The 21,740-nt window shown below is 34.3% G+C and overlaps 1 protein-coding gene and 1 long non-coding RNA gene across 3 annotated transcripts; one reads left to right on the top strand and one right to left on the bottom strand.

The window, feature by feature from the left end:
- Nucleotides 1-964: 964 nt before the first annotated feature.
- On the bottom strand, nucleotides 965-21,364 carry LOC129940923 (putative nuclease HARBI1). Of its 2 annotated transcripts, none has more exons than XM_056049450.1 (4): nucleotides 20,943-21,364; nucleotides 2,317-2,481; nucleotides 2,021-2,255; nucleotides 965-1,947 (listed from the first exon to the last, which is right to left on the bottom strand). In XM_056049450.1, the coding sequence occupies exons 2-4, from the start codon at nucleotides 2,335-2,337 to the stop codon at nucleotides 1,019-1,021; spliced, it is 1,185 nt and encodes a 394-aa protein (XP_055905425.1). In that variant the 5' UTR covers nucleotides 2,338-2,481; nucleotides 20,943-21,364; the 3' UTR covers nucleotides 965-1,018. The 2 variants fall into 2 exon arrangements, with proteins under 2 accessions (XP_055905425.1, XP_055905426.1); XM_056049451.1 differs by having other exon boundaries at nucleotides 2,021-2,243.
- LOC129940924 (uncharacterized) lies at nucleotides 18,400-19,392 on the top strand. Its single transcript, XR_008780788.1, has 3 exons — nucleotides 18,400-18,648; nucleotides 18,704-18,888; nucleotides 18,949-19,392. It is a non-coding gene; the product is annotated as an uncharacterized LOC129940924 (long non-coding RNA).
- Nucleotides 21,365-21,740: the final 376 nt, after the last annotated feature.

The following is a 21,740-nucleotide window of genomic DNA, read 5'->3' as shown; positions in this document are numbered from 1 at the left end:
GACAAATTCTCCAAGAGTGACTCTTGTCATGAAAAAGTGCTTTCTCAAATTAGCCGTTCGGGTTCGGTATATACAACTGTAGGTCCCCTCCATTCCTGACAACATTACTCGCACACAGGAATGGTTGAGAGTTGTAAGTCACTAGGCCCTAGTTCTCAAACGGACTGTTGCGCAACCCAATTCATTTTTTAAACAACTATGAAATAGTTACTCTGGCGAAATTTAACTTTTGTTATTCTGACGGCCAATGTCAATAGAAAAATATGACATAAATGTTAAATCATAGAAATGAGCAGGTTCAGACAACATAAGGCACTTCATTTGCAGTAAACTTCATTCTTTGAACGTTAATTTCAACCAAGGCAACTAGTTAGTTTTCCAAGTGTCATGAATTTCAAATTCAAAACTTAATTTCAGAAAGCTCTACTTCAAGTTCATAGTACAAAAACTACCAAACCCATTATTGTCTACAAAACACTCCTCAGACAAGCTACAGGTCCATCACATTTTGTATTGTAAAGAATTATAACTTATTTCTTTTTCAAATTTACAAGGAACCTTTTTACAGAACGCATTGAATGAAGTTGTACAAAAATAAATAATTAATTGAGTAATTAAGTTCAGCAGCAAGTTGAATGAAAAAACAGGATCAATTGTCATTTTGACATAAGTTGGAAGTTTTTTCTTGCTAATTTTCCAATAAAGGCAATTTTTTGGCAGCTGGCCAATCAGATGCTGGAAACTTGCCTTACTTTCAAGTCCCTTATATCGTCTGAACCTGCCCAATGTATGCATATCAACATAATATATCACTAGAATCATCTATAATCAATTTCAACTAACACCTTTGGGAAATCATAAATTTGCTCATCTTTTATTAATTCAAATAAAACAATTCTCTTATGCGTCTTAAATCTCAAAAGTCCCATATAAAATGATTAAAAGGGCTGAATTAAAAGACAAGTTTTTAAACTTTTATAAAGCTTTTTATTCCATTTTCTTTTTTCCTTCAATTAAATTAAATTACATTTTTTTGACAAAGATAATTAAACAATATTTGTCGACGATTAAAATTAGATGTTTGGATATTTGGGTGATTTTCTTCAACAGCCACAGAAGGAAGATCGGGGTTTTCTTTTTCATTCATAAGCGTATAACGGTCATCATGGATAATACAAAAATTATGCAAAACACATGCGCTAACAATAATTTTCCTCAACGAACTCAAATCCTGCTGTTCTGTAAATACGCTTAGTCTCTTGAATCTCTCTTTAAGCAATCCCAAGGTATTTTCCACAACTATCCTTGTAGACGAGTGTAAATAATTGAACGACTTTTGTTGATCAGTGAGTTGGTCATAATTTCTAAAAGGCGGCACTAACCATTTGCTGGGGGCGTAAGCAGAATCACCTAAGAGATATGTATTCGACGGAAATAGCCGAAAGTAATTGGTCTGGGCGCGTTTGTATAAGGCAGATCTCTTTAATACGCTGCTATCGTCCAATGATCCTGGTTCACCGCAACATATGTCAATGAATTTCTGATCAGCATCAACAACGCCTTGTAGGACGAGGGAAAATTTCTGTTTTCTGTTGTAATAAGACTCTTTGTGTCGTTTCGGAGGTGGTATAGTTATGTGGGTGGCATCTATCGCACCAATTACTCCTGGTAGATTATTTATGCATTCGAATTTCTTACGGGTTTCTGTAACCGCATCTCCTTGAGGCCACTTTATATATAAATTGCCTTGGGAAACTAACCAATTACTAACAAGTTCAACTGCAGTCCAAACTGTAGTCTTTGCGATTACAAACTGATTTGCCAATTGCTTTAACGTCATCGTGTTGCTCATGTACCATAAGTAAATTATAAATTCTGTTCTAGGTTCAAGCTTTGTCTTCTCTCTATGCTGCAAGGTTTTCTTGATATCAGTTTCTGAGTAATTTCCTGCAAAACGGAAGACCATAAAAAAAACGAACATATGAAAAATGATGCTTAACAAAAGAAAAAAGAAACTTACTTATCAATAATTCCACTGTGGAGCGATTCAATCCTAAGTGTGATTTAAAATCTTCGTCACTGTATTCATCGATGGTATCCATGATGCTAGTAATGTCATCGATATCATCGTCTTGATCTTGATTTTCTGCTCCAGATTCATCGGAAGTTAATCCACTTATGAAGAATTCCTCAAAAATCGAATCATCATCAGATTCATCACTCGATGAGGATGAGTCTAGTAGCTGTAATAAGACCTACAAGTTTAGGAAATGTTTTTAACTAAGAATTCAAAGAAATGTTTCTTTTTTTAGTTACCTCTTTTGTTCCGTCGTCCATTTTTGTAATTTTATTTTTCTTTCAATCAAGTTGATGGATTTTTTCTCGATTTACAGATTACAGATCAAAAGACTTATGCTTATGAAATGAGTGCTCTTCCGGCTATGTAAGTTGTACATAGGCTTCTCTTTTTTATGTTCCGTCCTAGCGACAAAAATAATAGAAAATAATCGTTTTATCGAAGCTTAGGACTTGTCACTTGTCATTTGATCTGAACATGAATTTATACATGCATAGAAACTAAGAACATTAATTAAGGTTTTCCAACAAGGGGTTTTATTTTGAAGACTTTGTAGAGATGTCACTTTTTCAGTGTTGTCGTTTGATAACAAGAATTGTATTTTTTTAAATTTACTTAAGAATTATTTAACATTTTGAAGTCTTAGTCACAGTAAGACTAAATCATTTGCAAATGTGTTGTTGTAGCCCGTAGTGTTGACAAAAATTCGGGTTTGCCAATAATTCGGTATTGTGCATAAAGACTTAGGTCTAAAGCCTTCTAAGGTTTAGTTAATACGAGAATAAGATTGGGTCCTTCACTTATGAAGAATTGTCACACTTGGAAATCGGGACCCACTTTTTGGTGGAGTTTAAGGGCCTACTGGTGGTGTGTTTGAACCTTATTTAATTTAAAAAGACGGTTTACGGTAAATGAATAGCACTACCGATATATGATTAATGAATTCTTTTTATCAAGACTACTTGCCACAAAAAAACAATCGAAAAGTGGATGAAGTTTTTAGAACCATGTTATTTTTTAAAGAAGTGATCGAAATTGGGTCACTTTCGTGGCTCGTGAAAGATATCGTTTTTGCCAATGATCAACAATTGACGCAAGGCCTAAAAGATGGAATTATTATTATTATGAAGTTTAATAATAATAATTTTATGAAAAGGATACAATTCTACAACCATGGCCGTGGCGTGGTGGTTTTCCATTTTCTTTTTCTATACAATAAAATGTTAATTGATTTTGCTTAAAAAAATCTAGACTCGTCTTTTTGCCTTTTAAATATCAAAATAAAACATCTTGTTGGAAAACCATTTAGAACATGAGACATGACACTGTTTAATTATAAAATAATATTTATGTTTATTTTATAATTAAACAGTGTCTTTTCTTGTATTTATGTGCAAGAAAATGGAAAGAGAATTTAAACACAATTTAAATACACCAAAAATGAGATTAATACAAATTAATCACAAAAAGTTTTACAAACCAATTTCGCATTTTTCAACAAATATAATTCTTATAAGTATTGAAAAATTGAAAGATTATTTTTTGATAGGAAACTAGATTTTCTTTTTATAATTAGCGAACACTAAAAGGGTTTTGTTTAACTTTAATATGCCAAAGACACAGTGTGAGCATTAGGAAAAGAGGGAAGGGTTGGATAGGAGGTGTCGGTGTACATTGATTTGAAATTTCTGAACATTGCAATAACAGGGAAATATAGAGCGTGGCAAAGCGTTCCACATTCGCGTAGTACGGCTAAAAAATGAATCTCTGTACTTCAAGTACGGCCGAAGTTGGGCACAAGGGTAAACTGATGGGCATTCCTAGAAGCGCGAGTATTACGGTTAAATTGTTTGAATGCAACTGGTTATTTCACTAGTGCATTGTCCGTTAAAATATCGGTAAAAAATGGTGAGGCAAGGAACCCTGCGTCGATGTTCGAGTGACGTAAACGATTTGATGATGTAAATGTCACCAATCATTTTAAAAGCCCTTTTTTGAATCCTGTCCAAGAGACTTAAATTTGTTACTATAGCACCAGTCCCGAGATGAGAGTTATATTCCAGTTTCGGACGTTTATAGGTTGTAGCCAAATCAGACGGAGAAACATTTCTTGGAACGTCTCAAAAAAAAACTAGACATCATGCGGCATTTTTGGTAACATCGCGTATGTGATCGCTCCACAAAAGGTTGTGCTGATACACATTCCGAGGATGTCGAGATTTTCCGTTTCGTTGATGCAAGTGCCACTAATAGATAGTGGCAAAGAGGGTTTATCTCGCTTAACCGATGCAAGACAGCATTGCGTTTTCAAAGCATTAAATTCTACACGATTTTGTATTCCCCATTGTACAATGCTGTGTAGGTCGGAATTTAATGAGCTAATCACATTTTGCGAACGAATATCATAAGCTGAAAGTGCTATTGTAAACGAAAAAATGTATTGGATTAGATGTCGCAGACAGGAGATCACTTATAAAAATGAGGAAGAGGGTCGGAGGCAAAACGGAGCCCTGGGGCACACCGGTATTTATTTTATGAGTTTCAGACTTCAATCCGTCCAAAACAACTTTTATTGAACGGTTCGAAAGAAAATTTCTAATCCAACGAAGAAGAGATTCGTCGATACCGAAAGCACGCATTTTCGATAAGAGAGCAAGATGCGATATATAGCCCATCAACTCAAAAGCTAAGAGTTCATTTTTTTTGTTAATATCCACAAAAATTTTAACAATAGTACAAGCTCTCTATGAAAATATTGCAACGGCAGTTTTGTATGGAAGCGAGAGGTTCGCATGGTTTCATATCAATACTGTTTGTTTAGCCTACTTCTATTTTCTCTTTCTTTTTTGGATGATTCTTCATCGGCTTTGATTGCGGAGAAAATAGTTTTACTGGAGTTAACATCAAAGCGATTATGTATGCAGAAGATATCGTCATATCAGCTGAGTCCCCGTTTCTTATGAAAACCACTAACAAGGAACCCCTGGTTTGATGAGGAATGTCGGCAGGCAAATGCAGCCAAACAACAGGCACGCAAAGCTGAGTAGCCGGACGAAATTGGTTGAGAATTACAACGGATTTTAAAGTAGGTGCTAAAACTTTCTCCGAGCATATGCCTTTAGTCATTTTAGTTGAAACTATTGTAGCTGCCTTACTTATAACGAAGAGTTTAAAGCTGCACCCAAAAATAAAATGGAATGATCGCTTTTTGCAGAGTTACCAGTAATGCTTGAATAGGGAACTATATTTGCTGAAGGAAGTATCTCCAAGTCCATCCATGAAAGAATAACTATCTGTTATAAAAAGAGCATATCCACATCAATCTAACCTGCTTAAAACTCGAAAAAAACAAGCTAATCTGGTTTGATAAGGATTGTGAAACGGCTCGAAATCTATCGTTTTCGTTCCTAACCTTGTTTCGCTCATCTAATAATGAGAACTTTAAACTATGGTACGTAAAGTAAAAAAAAAAAAAAACTATAATACAAGCGTAGTCACCACACTGTCAATGGCAAGATCGTCTGCTGAATTTTGGAAAGGAATGAAATTAGTAAGTGGGGCTAAGCTTACTATAGGGTGCGATCTTAAGGCATCTTATTTAAAGAATCATTTTTCTTCGTTGCTCAATATGGTATGCAAAGCCTCAAAGTTCCATTATGCTCCAACCTTTTCGGAAGAAGAATTAATTGCAGCGATAGACAGAGCGAAACTACACAAGGCAGCTGGAACAGACTGAATTCCAGTTGAATTTTTCAAGTTTGCATCCCGCGATTTAATAGCCCAACTTCTTTGCTGTTATAATGAAATCGAGTTTGGAGTCATTCCTCCTAGTTTTCTGTCTTCGGTGGTTTTCCCATTATTTAAAAAAGGAGATGCATCTTTTGCAGGGAATTATCGAGGGATATCGTTTTTAAACGCGTCTGTGAAGATATTTGCCGAGTATGATATTTAGTAGACTTACTTTGTGGGTGAACGTGAACTCCAAGCTCAGTGAGCTGCAAGCTGGATTTCGCTCTGGATATTCAACTACTGATCAGTTGTTTATGCTACTTAATGTTGCGAATGTGTAATTAAATCGTAGACAAAAACTATATGCCCTTTTTATAGATTTTAAGGCCTCGGCCACGCAGTAAGCGGCAAATCTAAGCGACGTATGGCCATGCACTAAGCGGCAACTCTTGCGACGTATGGCCAGGCACTGAGCGACTGCTTTTGAGCGATTAGTAGTTAAAATGCCGTTGTCAAGAACAGTTCGCCGTATTTTACTGTCGGAAAATCGTTTGTTTGTGTACAAATTACTTAAACGTATACAAAAAAGAAGACGATTTGGTGTTCATCCGATTAACCAATTAAGATCGGAGTTTGGAGAATTTAATCATTTATTTTTGAATCTACGAAAATTTCCAGATAGATTCTGGCAATATCTACGTATGTCTATCGAATTTTTTGATTTGCTGCTTGAAAAAGTGCGTTCTAGATTAATAAAACAAAGAATTGCTATTGCTCCAGAGCAGAGATTAGTTTTAACTTTAAGGTATGTTTATTTATTATTTCAAATTTGTTCATTAGTTTTAAGTTTTTCCAAAATAATCTTTTGGATATCTCCCCTTACTTCCAGTTTGTCCAATAATGGAATTTTTTTCATAAATGGCAATAAACTTTTAAAAAATTGTAAATCGTCGCAGTCTTTCTCCTTTTCCATTTCTGTTTTCAACAACTTAAGCTTTTCCCTTTCCAAATTTAAAAATTCGGAATCCACATCCATGGCTGAGCTCTTCCTTTTTTTTTGGCTAATGTGGCGGATGGGCGTGGGCTATCGTGTTGTGTTTTTAGTACTTCTTCTTCCTCGCCCAGTAAATCACCCAATACAGCAGTGAGGTTAAGGTCATCAGCAGCATCCACAGGTCCCGACAAATTTACCTCAGTTGGATCCGGCACAATGGTATCTTTAATGAATGCCATGGATTCGAAGAATGGCCATTTTATTTTAATGGAAGTTGCTTCAGATCCAGATAATGGTCTTGGTATTTTTTGGAGGTTTTTGCGATACGTGTCTTTAACGTTCTTCCACTTGTTTTTTGCGTCCACTCCTAAAAAAAAACGATATTTTTAATATTATTTTCATATTTATATATTATACAATATTTTCAGGTTTCTTGCTACTGGCCATTCTTTTAGGGATTTGGCATTTGCTTTTCGTATGGGCAGAAGCACAGTCAGTGCAATCGTTTCGGTGACTTCTGTTATTATATGGAAAGAACTTGTTAGTGAATATATGCCTGCTCCAACAACAGCCTGCTCTTAAAACAGTGATCAACGATTACTATACGCGTTGAAAGTTCCCTAACTGTTTTGGCAGTATTGATGGTAAACATTGTCAAATTAAATGTCCAGCAAGCTCTGGATCACATTATTTCAATTATATGCATTATTTCTCCATTGTACTGCAAGCTGTAGCTGATGCTGACAAAAAGTTTCTCACAATAGAAGTTGGTGGAAGAGGAAAACAAAGTGATGGCGGGACTTTTGCAGGTTCCAAATTATTTACGTTGCTTGAAACTGAGAAGTTCAATGTGCCTCCTCCGAATTTTTTGATAGGTGATGAAGCTTATCCTTTGAAACCTTATTTGTTAAGACCCTACCCACGGAGGGATTTAAATGCACGAAATGAACATTTTATAGATCGACTTTCAACGGCAAGAAAATGTAGAGAATGTGCATTTGGAATAATGGGGTCAAAATGGCGCTTTTTGCAAAAAAACATTGAAACGCAACCGAGGCCGGCGATAAATTTGATAAAATGTGCTTGCATACTGCACAATTTTGTGAGAGAGTGCGATGGAGACAGTGATTTGGACTATATACAAGTAACATTAGCAATGCCAAACGACGCAGTACGAACTGGCAACGCAGCAGCAGCAGGTTACCGTTTTAATAGAAGTACCCATATAGCTCTGGATGTTCGAAGTAAAATACCGGAGTATTTTTTTTGATTTTGCACACTAAACCACAGGTGTTAACTTGCTTTGCACTAAACTATGTATCACATAAACTTTAAATGAAAACTTACCACTTAAACCACAAATTTCACCAACTTCCTTCCATAATTTATCAGTAATATTTTTATTTTTATAATTGGCATTTCTATCTTGCCATAAATCTGTTCGAGATTGCACACATGAAATTAACAACTCCATGTTTACTTTCGCCATCTTAACTTCTTGCCGCTCAGAACATTACTGAAAATTAAAACAGGTTTGGTTGCTGAGCGGCGCCGCTTAGCATTAAAACAGGTTTGTTTGCTGAGCGGCGCCGCTTAGCCGCTCAGAATTTTGTTTCGCCGCTCGCTCATTGCGTGGCCGCTTCTATGTGATTTCATGTTTTATATTTTTTTTTTCGCTCAGCCGCTCAGCAGCTTACTGCGTGCCCGCGGCCTAAGACAGCATTGATCGAGAGGCACTTTTAGTAAACTTTTGAATATCGGCATATCTTCCAAAATTGTCATTTAAGAACGCTTTATGCTAAAGATTCAATTACCGTTTGGGGTTGAGAATGCCTTTCCGACGATTTCAGTTTTTCACTCTATTTATTGAGGATTTAGTGGAGCACACGGGGGGAGGGGTCAACTTTGCGGGAGAAAATGTTCCGGGCTTATTGTATACCATCCACTACTCAGCAAAATATAAACTGTTTCAAGCGGTGGAAAAATCTATTATGCTTTAATCCTCTCAAGTGTGGGGCTACAAGGAAGATGAGGATGTGGAAAAATGATTACGTTTCTTTTTGAACCAAGTCTTTGCTCTCTCATCAACAACACCTAATTATAATAGATTATTAAAATTTATCATCATAGATCTTACAAACTTGGATCGATCTTGCAAATTTGACGGGTGAATCGATCGAATTTTATATGGATAATCTAGCGGGTATTAAAGGAAGTCTTTACTCACTTGTTGCGAAATTGGATGAGAAATATAGGCAAAATTTCATCATCCAGGCCAAAGCATCGCACTATAGAGACTTCTATAGTAAAATTGGAATTTAATCTTATAGAATTAAAATACTTCGACGACAAGAACTTAACGGATATGATTTCTTCAATTCTACGAGCCAGAGGTGAGATACTTTCTTTGAACTACATACCTCACCGACTAGACCTGCCTATCGAGTGCCAACTCTGCAACACCCATGAGAGAGAGAATATCGGACACTTTTTAGGATTTTGTCCAATTATCCAAGAAATTCGTCGCAACATTTTTGGGAAGAACAAATTTGAAGGTAATCCAAACGCTTAATGGAGCAAAGGGCTGGGATAGACTTTACAAATTCCTCTAATGCGCAATGGCTTACAGAAATAGAATTCCTATAGAAAGCTTTAAATTCTTCCAGTGCATTTTAATTTCTTTTTAAATTTAAAAATTTGTTTTATATTAACTTGTTTGAAAAGTAATTTCCAGTAATTTAATTTTATTAATACATTTAATCTCACTTTTTATCTTTATTGTTTTGTTATTCTATTCTATTCTATTCTATTCTATTCTATTCTATTCTATTCTATTCTATTCTATTCTATTCTATTCTATTCTATTCTATTCTATTCTATTCTATTCTATTCTATTCTATTCTATTCTATTCTATTCTATTCTATTCTATTCTATTCTATTCTATTCTATTCTATTCTATTCTATTCTATTCTATTCTATTCTATTCTATTCTATTCTATTCTATTCTATTCTATTCTATTCTATTCTATTCTATTCTATTCTATTCTATTCTATTCTATTCTATTCTATTCTATTCTATTCTATTCTATTCTATTCTATTCTATTCTATTCTATTCTATTCTATTCTATTCTATTCTATTCTATTCTATTCTATTCTATTCTATTCTATTCTATTCTATTCTATTCTATTCTATTCTATTCTATTCTATTCTATTCTATTCTATTCTATTCTATTCTATTCTATTCTATTCTATTCTATTCTATTCTATTCTATTCTATTCTATTCTATTCTATTCTATTCTATTCTATTCTATTCTATTCTATTCTATTCTATTCTATTCTATTCTATTCTATTCTATTCTATTCTATTCTATTCAAAGCGGTGCTGCATAAAAGTACGAGAGCTGCTCATGAGCTCTATGAGCAGAAGAGGCGGTAGGAACACCGACAGAATGAAAAAGAGAGAGCATGAAGCAGGAATAAAATTCGAAAGTTTTATGAACAGGTGAAACGAAATTCACAGGTACATAAAACCTAGATCCGAAGGCTGCAAAGACGAAAGTGGAAGCATCATAGTGGAACCGCAGTCAATGCTGAGGATATGGAAGGACCACTTTTGGAGACTGTATAACGGCGACGACGAACCGAATTCCGCCGTCAGGCAGACAATATATCCTGAACAAACGTTACACAATTGACAATTCGCCGATGGTAATTCATTTATGAAAATCAAAAACAACAATGGACTAAGATGGCTCCCTTGTGGAACACCAGATGGTACATATATTGTTTATGTTGACACTGAGATCAAAATTTTGACAACTTGTTTTCTATTAAACCAAATAGCTTGAAATCCACTTGAGAAAAGATGAATGAAAACCGAATCTATTGAGTTTTTGAACAAGAAGTGGCATACAAATACTATCATACGCTTTCCGGAAATCAGTATGAAAACCAGGGGTGGAATCAGCTAAGGTGATTGTTGACTATCAATTTTTTGATAGTCAAATTGACTATCATTTTCATTCGATCTGTGTAAGATGATTCAACTCAGTTCAATTCGATTGAACAATTTCAGATTCAAATTGTCAAAATTCATTGTTGCCTTGGTGAAATTTTAAATTGATTTTTATAAAATAATAAAATAAATTCTTTAACATGAAAATAAATTTTGTTTTTTACAATGAACTCAAAAAGCTTCGGTATAGCCGAAAGTTTAGTGATTGCACGACAATTCTCAATTTTATGTTTTTGACCTTATTTAAAAATGGGAATTATAAACGAAAACTTCTAGTCATCTAAAAAAACTCCCTTTGAAAGAGACAAATTGTAAATAATTGGAAGAGGTTCAACTAAAGAAAAACATTTTTTAATTAAATAGGATGGAATTTCATCCGGACCTGGAGGAGTTAGACTTGAATTAATATTTAAAATCCCTTCCTTAACATCTTCTAGTGGCAAAAAAAGGTGCCATAAATTCTAAATTTTAAATTTTTAAAGTGATGTGTTCACGTTCACAGTTCAAAATATTTTCAAATCAAATAAACTCTGTTAAGATCTGTTTTCTATAGCTTATAGCCACGTAAATATAACTCGAGAGTCTGTTCCAATCAGCTCTGCGATTTCCGTTAAAGACAGCAATAATTTCAGCTTCATTTAGAGTTGCCTTTCCAAAATGTCTTATCCTGAATTCTCTTAGTACGGGACACCTGCCTAGGAAATGTATATTGTTCTTCTCTCATGTTGCACAGGCTACATAATGTTGATGCGTTGCGTCCATAATATTTTGTTAGGCTCCAAGTCATCTGTTATGTATTGCGGTCCTATTCAATAATCCAACATCTTAAAAATTCGTGTGCTGCTTCCTCTCGCTCTCTGCTTCATGATTTGCATGCGATTTCAGTTGATCAGGAATTTGTGAGTTATTGACATCCAATCTCTTTCATTTGTCATGTTCTCATTCCAGTGCAAGCCGAACCTGTTTCCGATCATATTAGTCTCCTTAACCCAAAAAAGTTGTTTTGCTAAGAGGATTTTGGTAAGTTGCTTAGGTAGTCTCTTGTCACTATATTCAAATATAGTCTTTTGTATATATCTAAGGTGTAAGTCCAGTATGTAGTAATGCCCGTCTTCAGCTGCGGTTTCAATCGGTAATGCATAGTTTGGAGTGCATGATGGTAACTTTAAAACTCTTTCAGAAAGTATCGTTGTAACTTATCCACTTCATCAAAAGTTGCAAGGCCCCACACTTGTGCACTATAATTTTGAATAGCTCAGCATACCTCCTGCCAAAGAGTTTCCATTTTGAACTGAGGTTGATATTCTGCTTACTCAAAAAACAATGCCAAGTCGCGTTAATACTGTTCTTTGCTGATGAATTTCTTTTCTCTACATGATTAAAAAAGTTCATTTTTGGAGTGAGGAGAACACCAAGATATGTGTACTGAGGTACTATCCGAATTTCTTCTCCGTTGAAAATCCACTTTTCCCTTTTTGATGGCCTGCCACCATTTCGAAAGACCATAATTTGCGATTTTGAGAGATTCACTTCGAGATTCCAATTGGCGCAGTACTCTTCAAAACGTTCTACCATGCGCTGAAAAACCTCCACATCCTCTGCTAAGATCACCATATCGTCAGCATACAGCAACAACCTTACATTCAAACTGTCGATATTAAGACCTCCTTCAATAATCGCATGTAGATCATTTATATATAAAGCAAAAAGTAAAGGTGATAAAAGGAATCCTTGTTTCAACCCATATAGTGTTTCGAAGTACTCCGATAACTCCCTTCCTGTCCACACTGCTGATTGAGTATCAGAGTATGTGCACTCTAGCAGGTATAAAAATTTAGCTGAGACTTCCATTTCACGTAACTTGTGCATTAATAGTTGTCTGGAGATTTTATCAAAAGCAGCCTTTAAGTCCACGTTGCAAACACTTAATAGAGACCTTCAGGCTTGATCTTAACCGTTATAGGTTCCTCAGGTCATTTTTGACCCATTTTAGGAGTAAAATAAAGATTTCTCTTGAACTTAATTTCTTAGGGACTTGATGTTTCATGGCTTTTTCTAAAGTTTTAAAATTAATATATTTAGCTTATAAATTTATAAAAATATTTGTTATTTTAGGACATACAGACTTTTTTACGTTCGTGGACCTAGGGGCCGATTGATAAAGTCAAAAAATGGCCTAATAACTTAAACCAAAAAGCCCCTTGAAAACATTGCTGGAAGAGTCTCGGGGGAAAACCTTATAAACTTGTTGCTAGGATTGACACGTTATTCGTCCACAAGAATCACAGCAGAAGAAATTTCAAGCTTTGAGTTACTCTTTCCACCTCTTGTGGTACGTTTGATATTGGCTTTTACAAACATGGAAGGTAAACGCACATTTGATGAAGAGTGGACTGACATTGATAGGACGGATTTATTTGTATCCATTGGACTTCATTTACTGGCTGGTGTTTTTCGATCGCATAATGAAAGGTCTGAAAGTTTATGGGGTTTTTAAAAAGGAAGCCAATATTTGCAGCAACTATGTCACTGAAGACATTAAAAAAATTATCAAGAGTTATCAGGTTCCATAACAGAGAAACTCGAAGTGAACGACATTTGTTAGACAAATTTGCTCCCCAATTGTGAAATCATTGGGTTGAGATTTTGCCTAAACTTTATAACCCATCCGAAAATGTTACAATAGATGAACAACTGGTAGCATTTACAGGGAGATGTCCTTTTCGATAGTATATTCCATCAAAGCCTGCGAAGTACGCAATAAAGTTTTGGGCACTTTGTGATTCTGCAACATGTTATGCTTGAAGCATTGAACATTGTACAGGCAAATAACCTGGAAGTACACCGAAATGAGATCGAGGTATGCGTGTAGTTCCTGATTTGGTTGTAGGCCTAAAGGGTCATAATTTAACGACCGGTAACTTGTTTACGTTTTATCAACTGGGACAAATAAACAGATTACACTAGTTGAATTGCCACCAGAAACTGTAAACGTAAAAGGAAGATACATTTTTGCGTCAAATTTTGCTTTTACCGAGGCACCTTTATTCCAAAAAAAAATAAAGCTGTGAATCTTTTGAGCACATTTCATCATGACTCGACAATAAGTGATCGCGTAGATAAAAAAATAGTAATAATATTAGATTACAACAAGTTTAAAGTGTCTACACCACACACATTGGCCAAAGCCGTAAGTTGCTACACTTGCAAAAGAAAAACCAAGCGATAGACCCAAGTGGTGTTCAGTAACATGGTGGATATATCAGCTTACAATGCTTTTGTTTTATTCAAATCGGCTAACCATGCCTGGAAAGAAAATTGTCTTGCTAAGCGACGTTGCTTTTTGGAAAATCTGGGTATGTATCTTATTACTCTTTACATACAAAAACGTAAAACTACCTCGAGCCCCTTTTTCCCTTGAAATCGCAAATAAAATACGAGGTGCATCTCAAAACGATCCACAACCTTCTTTATCAACTCAGACGGAAAACAATACAAGATAGAAAACAACAAAAAGAAGCCGATATCAGTTATTAGGAATTTTTGCGATTTCATGCAACCCAATAGTTGAGAAATGCCAAGGAAGGTTTAAAATTGTTTTCAAAATCTTATTTTGACAAATCTGAATTTTTTTCTAGTGGCACTCAGCACAATAGTACCAACATGGAGATGCATATAACATAGCGGGTAGGAAAATAACTTTGTAAATTAATAATTTATTTTCAAGGCTTATGTGGGAGTTTCTGTTTAAAAGTGGAAATAAGACTGATTAAAAATGACCTTTCTTAACACTTTCGGAAGTTTGATGTGAGTAAGTTAAGCTTTTGTCAAGAATAACACACAAGTATTTAATACTTTGTTCCCATTGGACTGGAGCATTACACACTGAAAGATTTATTTGTGGAATGTTGCTTTGCTTACGTTTCTTTGTAAAAAAGCAAGCTTGTGTCTTAAAAGGATTTACACTGTCGGACAAAATAAAGTGCAAAGTCAAATTCTTATTCTTATTTGTTTATTTTTGGAATGTTTTAATTCATTTTCAGTCGAACAAACAATTAATTTTTAATCTTAAGCCTATTTTACGATTTTATAAGTAGTAATGAAAGGTTTTATACAAAATTTAATTAAGAAATGAAAAGATATCACAACATCATGAACACATAAAGAAGACAAAATAAAGTGTAAATTCAAAAAAATAAACAAAAAAATATCAACAATTCAAAAAAAAACATTACTAATGTAAAAAACTTAATAGCTAGTGGCTCCTCCTTTATTCTGTATAACTGCTGCAAGACGTTTGGGCATGCTATACACCAAATTTTTTAAGATATCAGCTGGAATATTCTCCCATTCATATTGTAGGCTTTCCCAAAACGATGTCAAATTTCGACGCTCATTAAATGGAATTCTGTCGTCTAAAATGGCCCAAAGGTGTTGAATGGGGTTAAGGTCTGGGGATTGTGGTGGCCATTCTAGTACGTCAATATTGTTTTCGGAAAAAAACTCCTTGGCTACTCTGCTCGTATGTTTGGGGTCGTTGTCTTGTTGTAAAATATAATTTTCCAAAGACATTTTACGAGCAGAAGTAGGTAAGTTTTCCCTAACAATATTGACGTAACTAGCGCCCGTCATTTTGGTGTCGATTTTGACGATATTTCCGACGCCACTGAAGGAGAAACAACCCCAGACCATAACCGACCCACCTCCATGTTTGACGGTTTTTTGAATACACCTTTGGCTGAGTCTTTCGTTTGGCTTGCTTTTTGAGTTTTGAGTTTTTGAGTTCAAATTTGGACTCATCTGACCAAATAACACTTTCCTAGAATGATTGCGGCTTTGACAAAAACTTTCTAGCAAAAGCAATTCTTTTTCGAATATTGACTGCTCGAAGCAGTGGCTTTTTCTTTGCAAAATAGTTTTTAAAACCGCTTTCATGGAGTCGCCTTTGAACCGTCCTTTGAGAAATGTTTAACTGGAGGTCTTCATTAATATTTCTGGCTGATGATAAGGGGTTTCTTCTAGCCTCAAGCTTGATCCTGCGGTCATCAACTGCTGTGGTCTTCCTCTTTCTTCCGCAAGAACTCTTAAAACTGGCAACAGTTCCTCGTTTAACGAAGTTAAGGCAGATTTTTCTTGCTCCAGAAATTGATATTCCGTATTTTTCTGCCAGTTTATGGAATGTCAACCCATGTTGACGGTCCAAAACTAGCAATTCCTTCACTTCCAGCGTCAGCGGTTTCATCCTAAAGTCTTTCACATATTAATTGAAACTATTCACTCAAATAATTATAAATTTATATTAATGCTTCTACCTTTGAATATCTCTTCGATTTGTAGTTTTTTTCTTAAAAATTATTATTTTCTTATCAATAAATAAGAGAAAAAACAGAAACTGCACTTTATTTTGTCGCGTTTCAACTTCATGTGTTTCAATATTCAAGCAATTCATAACAAATAGACAAAGCAATTAACGGGATAGTTTTTACAGATCGTCAATAAATGACATTATGTAACGTCAGATCATGAAAAAAAGCGATAAATGATCTTTACTCTTAAATAACAGTGATAAGAAAAAGAGAAAACTAATTTTGCACTTTAATTTGTCCGACAGTGTATTTTGATTTTCCAGCTATAAAAATAGATTTGAACCACATCAAGAGCATTTTGAAGGTTGAGTAAAATTTAGTGGCAACTATCGGATATACTGTAAATACATGTATCATCAGCAAAAAACGATCTCTTGCAGTGATTTAAGGCAGGGAAGTCTGACACATAAATATTGTAAAGAAGGGGGGAGAGGGTTGAGCCCTGGGGGCACCCGCTTTAATAGCATACAACGGAGATTTATGTTGTGAAATTTCAACGAAGAACTTTCTTTCCTTTAAGAAACTTTTAATAATCTTTATAATATATATTGAGAAACCGTTTATTAGAAGGTTATGGACAAGACCGTCATGCCCGACGCTGTCAAAAGCTTTCTCAATATCAAAGAAACCCATTCCAATGGATTTTTTATGTCTTAGTGCTTTTTTTAAATCTTTGACTTAATACCTAATGAGTCAAAAAATGTTCTTTCCTAAAACCAAACTGTTCTGGTGGAAAGATATTTTTAGTTTCAACGACTTCTGTCATTTTAAGACAGATTATTTTTTCGAACGGCTTGTCTAAGCAGCTAAGTAAACTTATGGGGCGGTAAGAAGAGATTTCTGTAAGTAGTTTGTTAGGTTTTGGAATGGAAACGACCTTTGCAATTTTCCATCTTTTGGGAAAATAGCCTAAAAGGAAGCAGTTATAGAAAAGAATATTAAAAAAGACATGGCATTTTCTTGGAAGATTTTTAATTATCTTGTTAGAGATCTTGTCATCACCAGGAGTTTTTTTTAGGTTTAAGTTCTTTTTTTAATAATATTTTTAACATATCTGGGTGAAATTTTTGGAACATTGTGGGGATCAACAGAAAGTTGTTCAATTTCAATTACACTGTTTTCAACTTTTTCATTGGTAATTCTATTATTAAAGCTTTGAGTAATAGTGTGACTGTTTTCGAAAAATTTTGCTAGCTCCGTAGCCTTTTCGAGTTTAGTATTTATTTTATTGCCATCCACATTTAAATGTGGAATTTTTGAATTTTGTCTTTTGAAATTTTTTGAAAGTTTCAAAGTAATTTTATCATGTTTTTTTATCTGGGATAAAGTCTTGTTCCAATGCTTGTTTCTAATAACTTGAAGTTTTTTGATTACTAATTCGTTTAGAAGTTTCAGTTGAAATTTGAGATAATTTGTTCTCAGCCTTTGGTACCTACGTACGTCGAACTGTGTTTCTAAAAGTAATTGTTTTTTTTTTGAGATCCTCAGTTAACAGAGGATCGTGGAAGTTGTGAGATTTTGAGATAAAAAGAACTGACATTTTAACTGATTCTTCTATATCGAGCTCTAATTTTTTAATATTACCATCAATAACATCTATGTGTATACATAGAAGTTTGAGAAAAAGTATTATACTTACTGTTAAAAATTGATTTAAATTTTTTCCAGACTGCTTTATGCAAATTGTATTTTCTTTCTGAAAAAGAATATTTTGCTTGATGCGTCATTTCAAAAATTACCGGAAGGTGATCGGATGTGAGATCATTTTCAACTATAGGACAAGATAATAAGTCTTGACAGTTTGTTAAGATAATGTCCAAGGTAGAAGCAAATCCTCTACCATTCGAGGGGATATATGTTGGATCATTTGTATATGAAATGTTAAAATTTTTAAATTTTTTGAGATCAAATAGAGTCTTGCCCTATTTATTTTCTCTACAACAACCCCAAGATGAATGTCTACTATTTAAATCAACACAAATGACAAAATTTGAATTACATCTTATTAATTTCAATATTATCTGATTTAAACTTTGAAATTGTTTCCTTTTTGACTCTTACTCTGGGAAAATATTCTACAATAAACTTAACAAACCCTACGTTTTGCAACTCGACTTCCATTGAAATTGTTTCGATCAAAGAGTTTTTTTCTATTCTAAGTAATCTATATGTATCTATAGCAATGAAAATCCTTAAAATTGATATTTATTTTTTCTTTAAGCCACGTTTCAGTACTGAACGCTATTCCAATTTTGTGTTTTAAAAGAAAATAGAAAAACTCAGTTTGTTTATTCTTCAAACTCTTGGCATTCCGCATACAGATCTTTAGTTTACTTGCCATTTTTATTGTTATACAGATATTTGATGCTTAACTCAACGATTACATTAAATTGGTCTTGCTTACTTTTACATTCTGAAAGTTTAGATAACATTTCGTTTTTTAATGAAATTAATTCTTCAAAGGTAAATAAATCATTGTTTTGCGACTGTTTAACATTTGAAATTGAATTTTGACTAGATTGGTGTGTGGATGACATTCTTTTAACTGTGGGAGTGGGATAAGAATGAGAAAGAAAACTAAACTGAGGTGGAGCAGCAGCTGGGGGACGTTGATTTATAAGGGGAAAATCGGCAGTTCGGTAAACAAAGTTTTTCCGTTGATATGATCTTGAGACGTGGTTATTGTTATTGGAGAGATTTCTGGTTCTGTTTCATTCTCGCAGACGGTTTTGTATTTCAATATATTCAAGTCTTTTTTTACAGTTAAGATCGGTTGCAGAGTGGTTCTCTCCACAATTAACACATTTGAGAGATTTTTCTTTATTAGGACAACAAGTGGCATTATGTTGTTCTGAGCAGAGAGAACAAGCTATTTTCACATGGCAAAAACTAGATCTATGTCCGAACATCAAACCTTTGTGGCACTGGGGAACAAAGTGTGGACTTTTTTATAGTAATCCCAATAAACAGTTATATTAAGAACTTTTTTGAAATTTTTTCTGAGGTCATTTAGTTTTATACTTTTATTTTTAAGGTATATTAGGTAGTTGCACTGGTCTTTAAATTTAGGGATTTTAACATTCATGGTGTTAACTTTGAGTACTTCAAGATTTTTTACAAGTTCATTAAAGAGATCATCTTCTTTTATTTTATGTAATCCGTAGAGAACAACTTTAATCGGTTTGTTTTCTTTTGAATTATGGGTAAAGAAGGGAAGTTTTGGTTCATCAAAAGCTTTGGATACTTTTTGGATATCTTCGTTGATATAGAAATTCACACGACATCCTAATGATGTATTCTTACATTGGAAGTTGGTGATTTTAAGGTCTTTTATGTATTGGGTGAAATGGAGGAAATTCAATTTGATTGGACTTATTTTTGTCTTTTTCATGAGAATCGTCTTCCATATCGGAGAGATCTGATAATTCATCGAAACGATTCGATGACGATAAAGTGGCTTTTATTTTAGGAAGCCTTAATTTAGCAGAGACCGAGTTCTCATCCGCGGATGAGCTCCTCGCTCTCCTCAAATCGGGTGGAATTTTAACAATTGTTTTTGTTTATATTAAGAGAAAAGACAGCACTGATCGCAACACGTCTATTAACGTTGACGTTTCGAACTGGACATTAAAAAATATTTAAAAAAACAAATTAAATTACTAACCATACCTGTACTATTTAATCAAATACTATAAGGACAAGCACGACCGGACCAACAAATCTTGAAAGAACATTGATGGGTAAAATATGACTCGAAGACCTTTTACGTTAGTTACTTTAAGGACCGTATGAAAGAAGGAAACTCGGACGGAGGTAGCGCGCAAATTAGAATGTTTAAGAAAGAAGGTAATTAATGCTCTTCATCATTGCCGAGAAGAAGGGAGTGTTTAGAATAAAATTCGTAAGAATCAGACAAGACAAACCACCAATCGAACTTAAATTGCCATCGTCCGCTTGAGCAAAGCTGATATATTCATGAATGCTCCAAACATAAAAAAATGCAATTGAACAAGATCTTGGTATCAAAGTGAAAAAAAAATGTTTAGACGAATTGCGAGAAAAAAACCAAACGTCTCTAAGCGAAATCTCTCTCGTCGACTGCATTTTGCAAAGGAGCATATTTCAAAAGATCCAAATTGGTGCAAAAATATCATATGGAACGATGAGTCCAAATTCAATATCTTCGGGAGATCAACCAGGAATGTGACCTATGTATATATACCATAAAGAGTGTTAAGCATGGTGGGGGTAGCATTTTTGTTTGGGGATGTTTTTCTTGTCATTGCGTGGGGCAACTTCATCGTGTAGAGGGTATTATGGACCAGATTAAATACAAGGAAATCCTAAGGAAGTTAGTGCGTTGGACTGACATACCAGAGGTCTTGGATTCGATCCCTGCCTATGCCATCTAAAGTCTTTTCACGGGTACTGCCTCTTGCGACGAATTGACAATTTCTCCAAGAGTAACTCTTGTCATGAAAAACTTTGCAATACCGTAGCTCGAATTTCGACTCATCTTTCCTACCGAATACCTTCAAAATATTTAAAACGTAATATACCTTCTTATATTCCAAATTGAATATGTCAATTGTAATTGCACGTGGAACTCATACAAATAAATGAGAATGATAAAAGGGTCTTCAATCGAAGTTTCATTTCAAAAGAAGTTAAAAAGAAAAATAGTTGCCTTGTAAGTTTCATACATGTGTATAAAATAAATTATAAACTACTAACAACTGTTATGCATTTTTACTTACCAAATAATTTTCTGTGCAGGTAGCTTCGCAAAATAAATTAACTATTCTATAGTAAACAGTTCTTTGAGGTTGAACTTTTACTATACTTTATTAAATGGAGATGAGGAACAACAAATGAGTTGTTACGGATTATATATATGTATAAATCTGAGGTCTTGTGCAGCTGTATATTTTCAGATAAATACGAAAAGGAACTCAATTAAAATTACACTTCTTGCTGAAGGCAAAAGGTATTTTGAAGTTTGATTTTTAATATCAACTTTGAGAATTCAATGCACTTTGTGTTATTTGTGATTTTGCACTTCTACTTAGTTTTCTTTTTATTATACTAGGATGGATAATCACGGCCAAGCCGTTAACGTTAAAGCATTATAAATTTGATTGGATCTTATTCTTATTTGTTATTTATTCACAGCAAAATGGTACGCACGCTTATGTGAGGAGTATGGTCCATTAAAACATTTGTATTCAGCAGTCAGCACTTCAGCAATAATATACAAATTAAAACAATGTACAAGCTGATTTCGATCCCTTGTGAACTTCCATATAAACCATATAGGTTTTTACTGAGGATTGAAATGAATCCGTATACAGATTTCCAAGCAGATTGAAGGATTGCATTAAGCGGCCTATGCAAACGTCAAATTCCCATGATGCATGGGAGAGTGTGTTAGTAAATTTAGTTTGACGTTGCAAAAACACACATCATGCCTAAGGCCTTATTCAATTTTTGTATGTGTTGAGGTAGTAAGCAATTCGATTTAATAAAGAAAGAGCATTACGCATGTAAGGCCATAG

Source organism: Eupeodes corollae, chromosome 1 (assembly GCF_945859685.1).
Source record: "Eupeodes corollae chromosome 1, idEupCoro1.1, whole genome shotgun sequence".
Classification (NCBI taxonomy): Eukaryota; Metazoa; Arthropoda; class Insecta; order Diptera; family Syrphidae; genus Eupeodes; species Eupeodes corollae.
The sequence above is the reverse complement of the archived record's forward strand: the minus strand, read 5'-3'. Positions and strand labels throughout refer to the sequence as shown.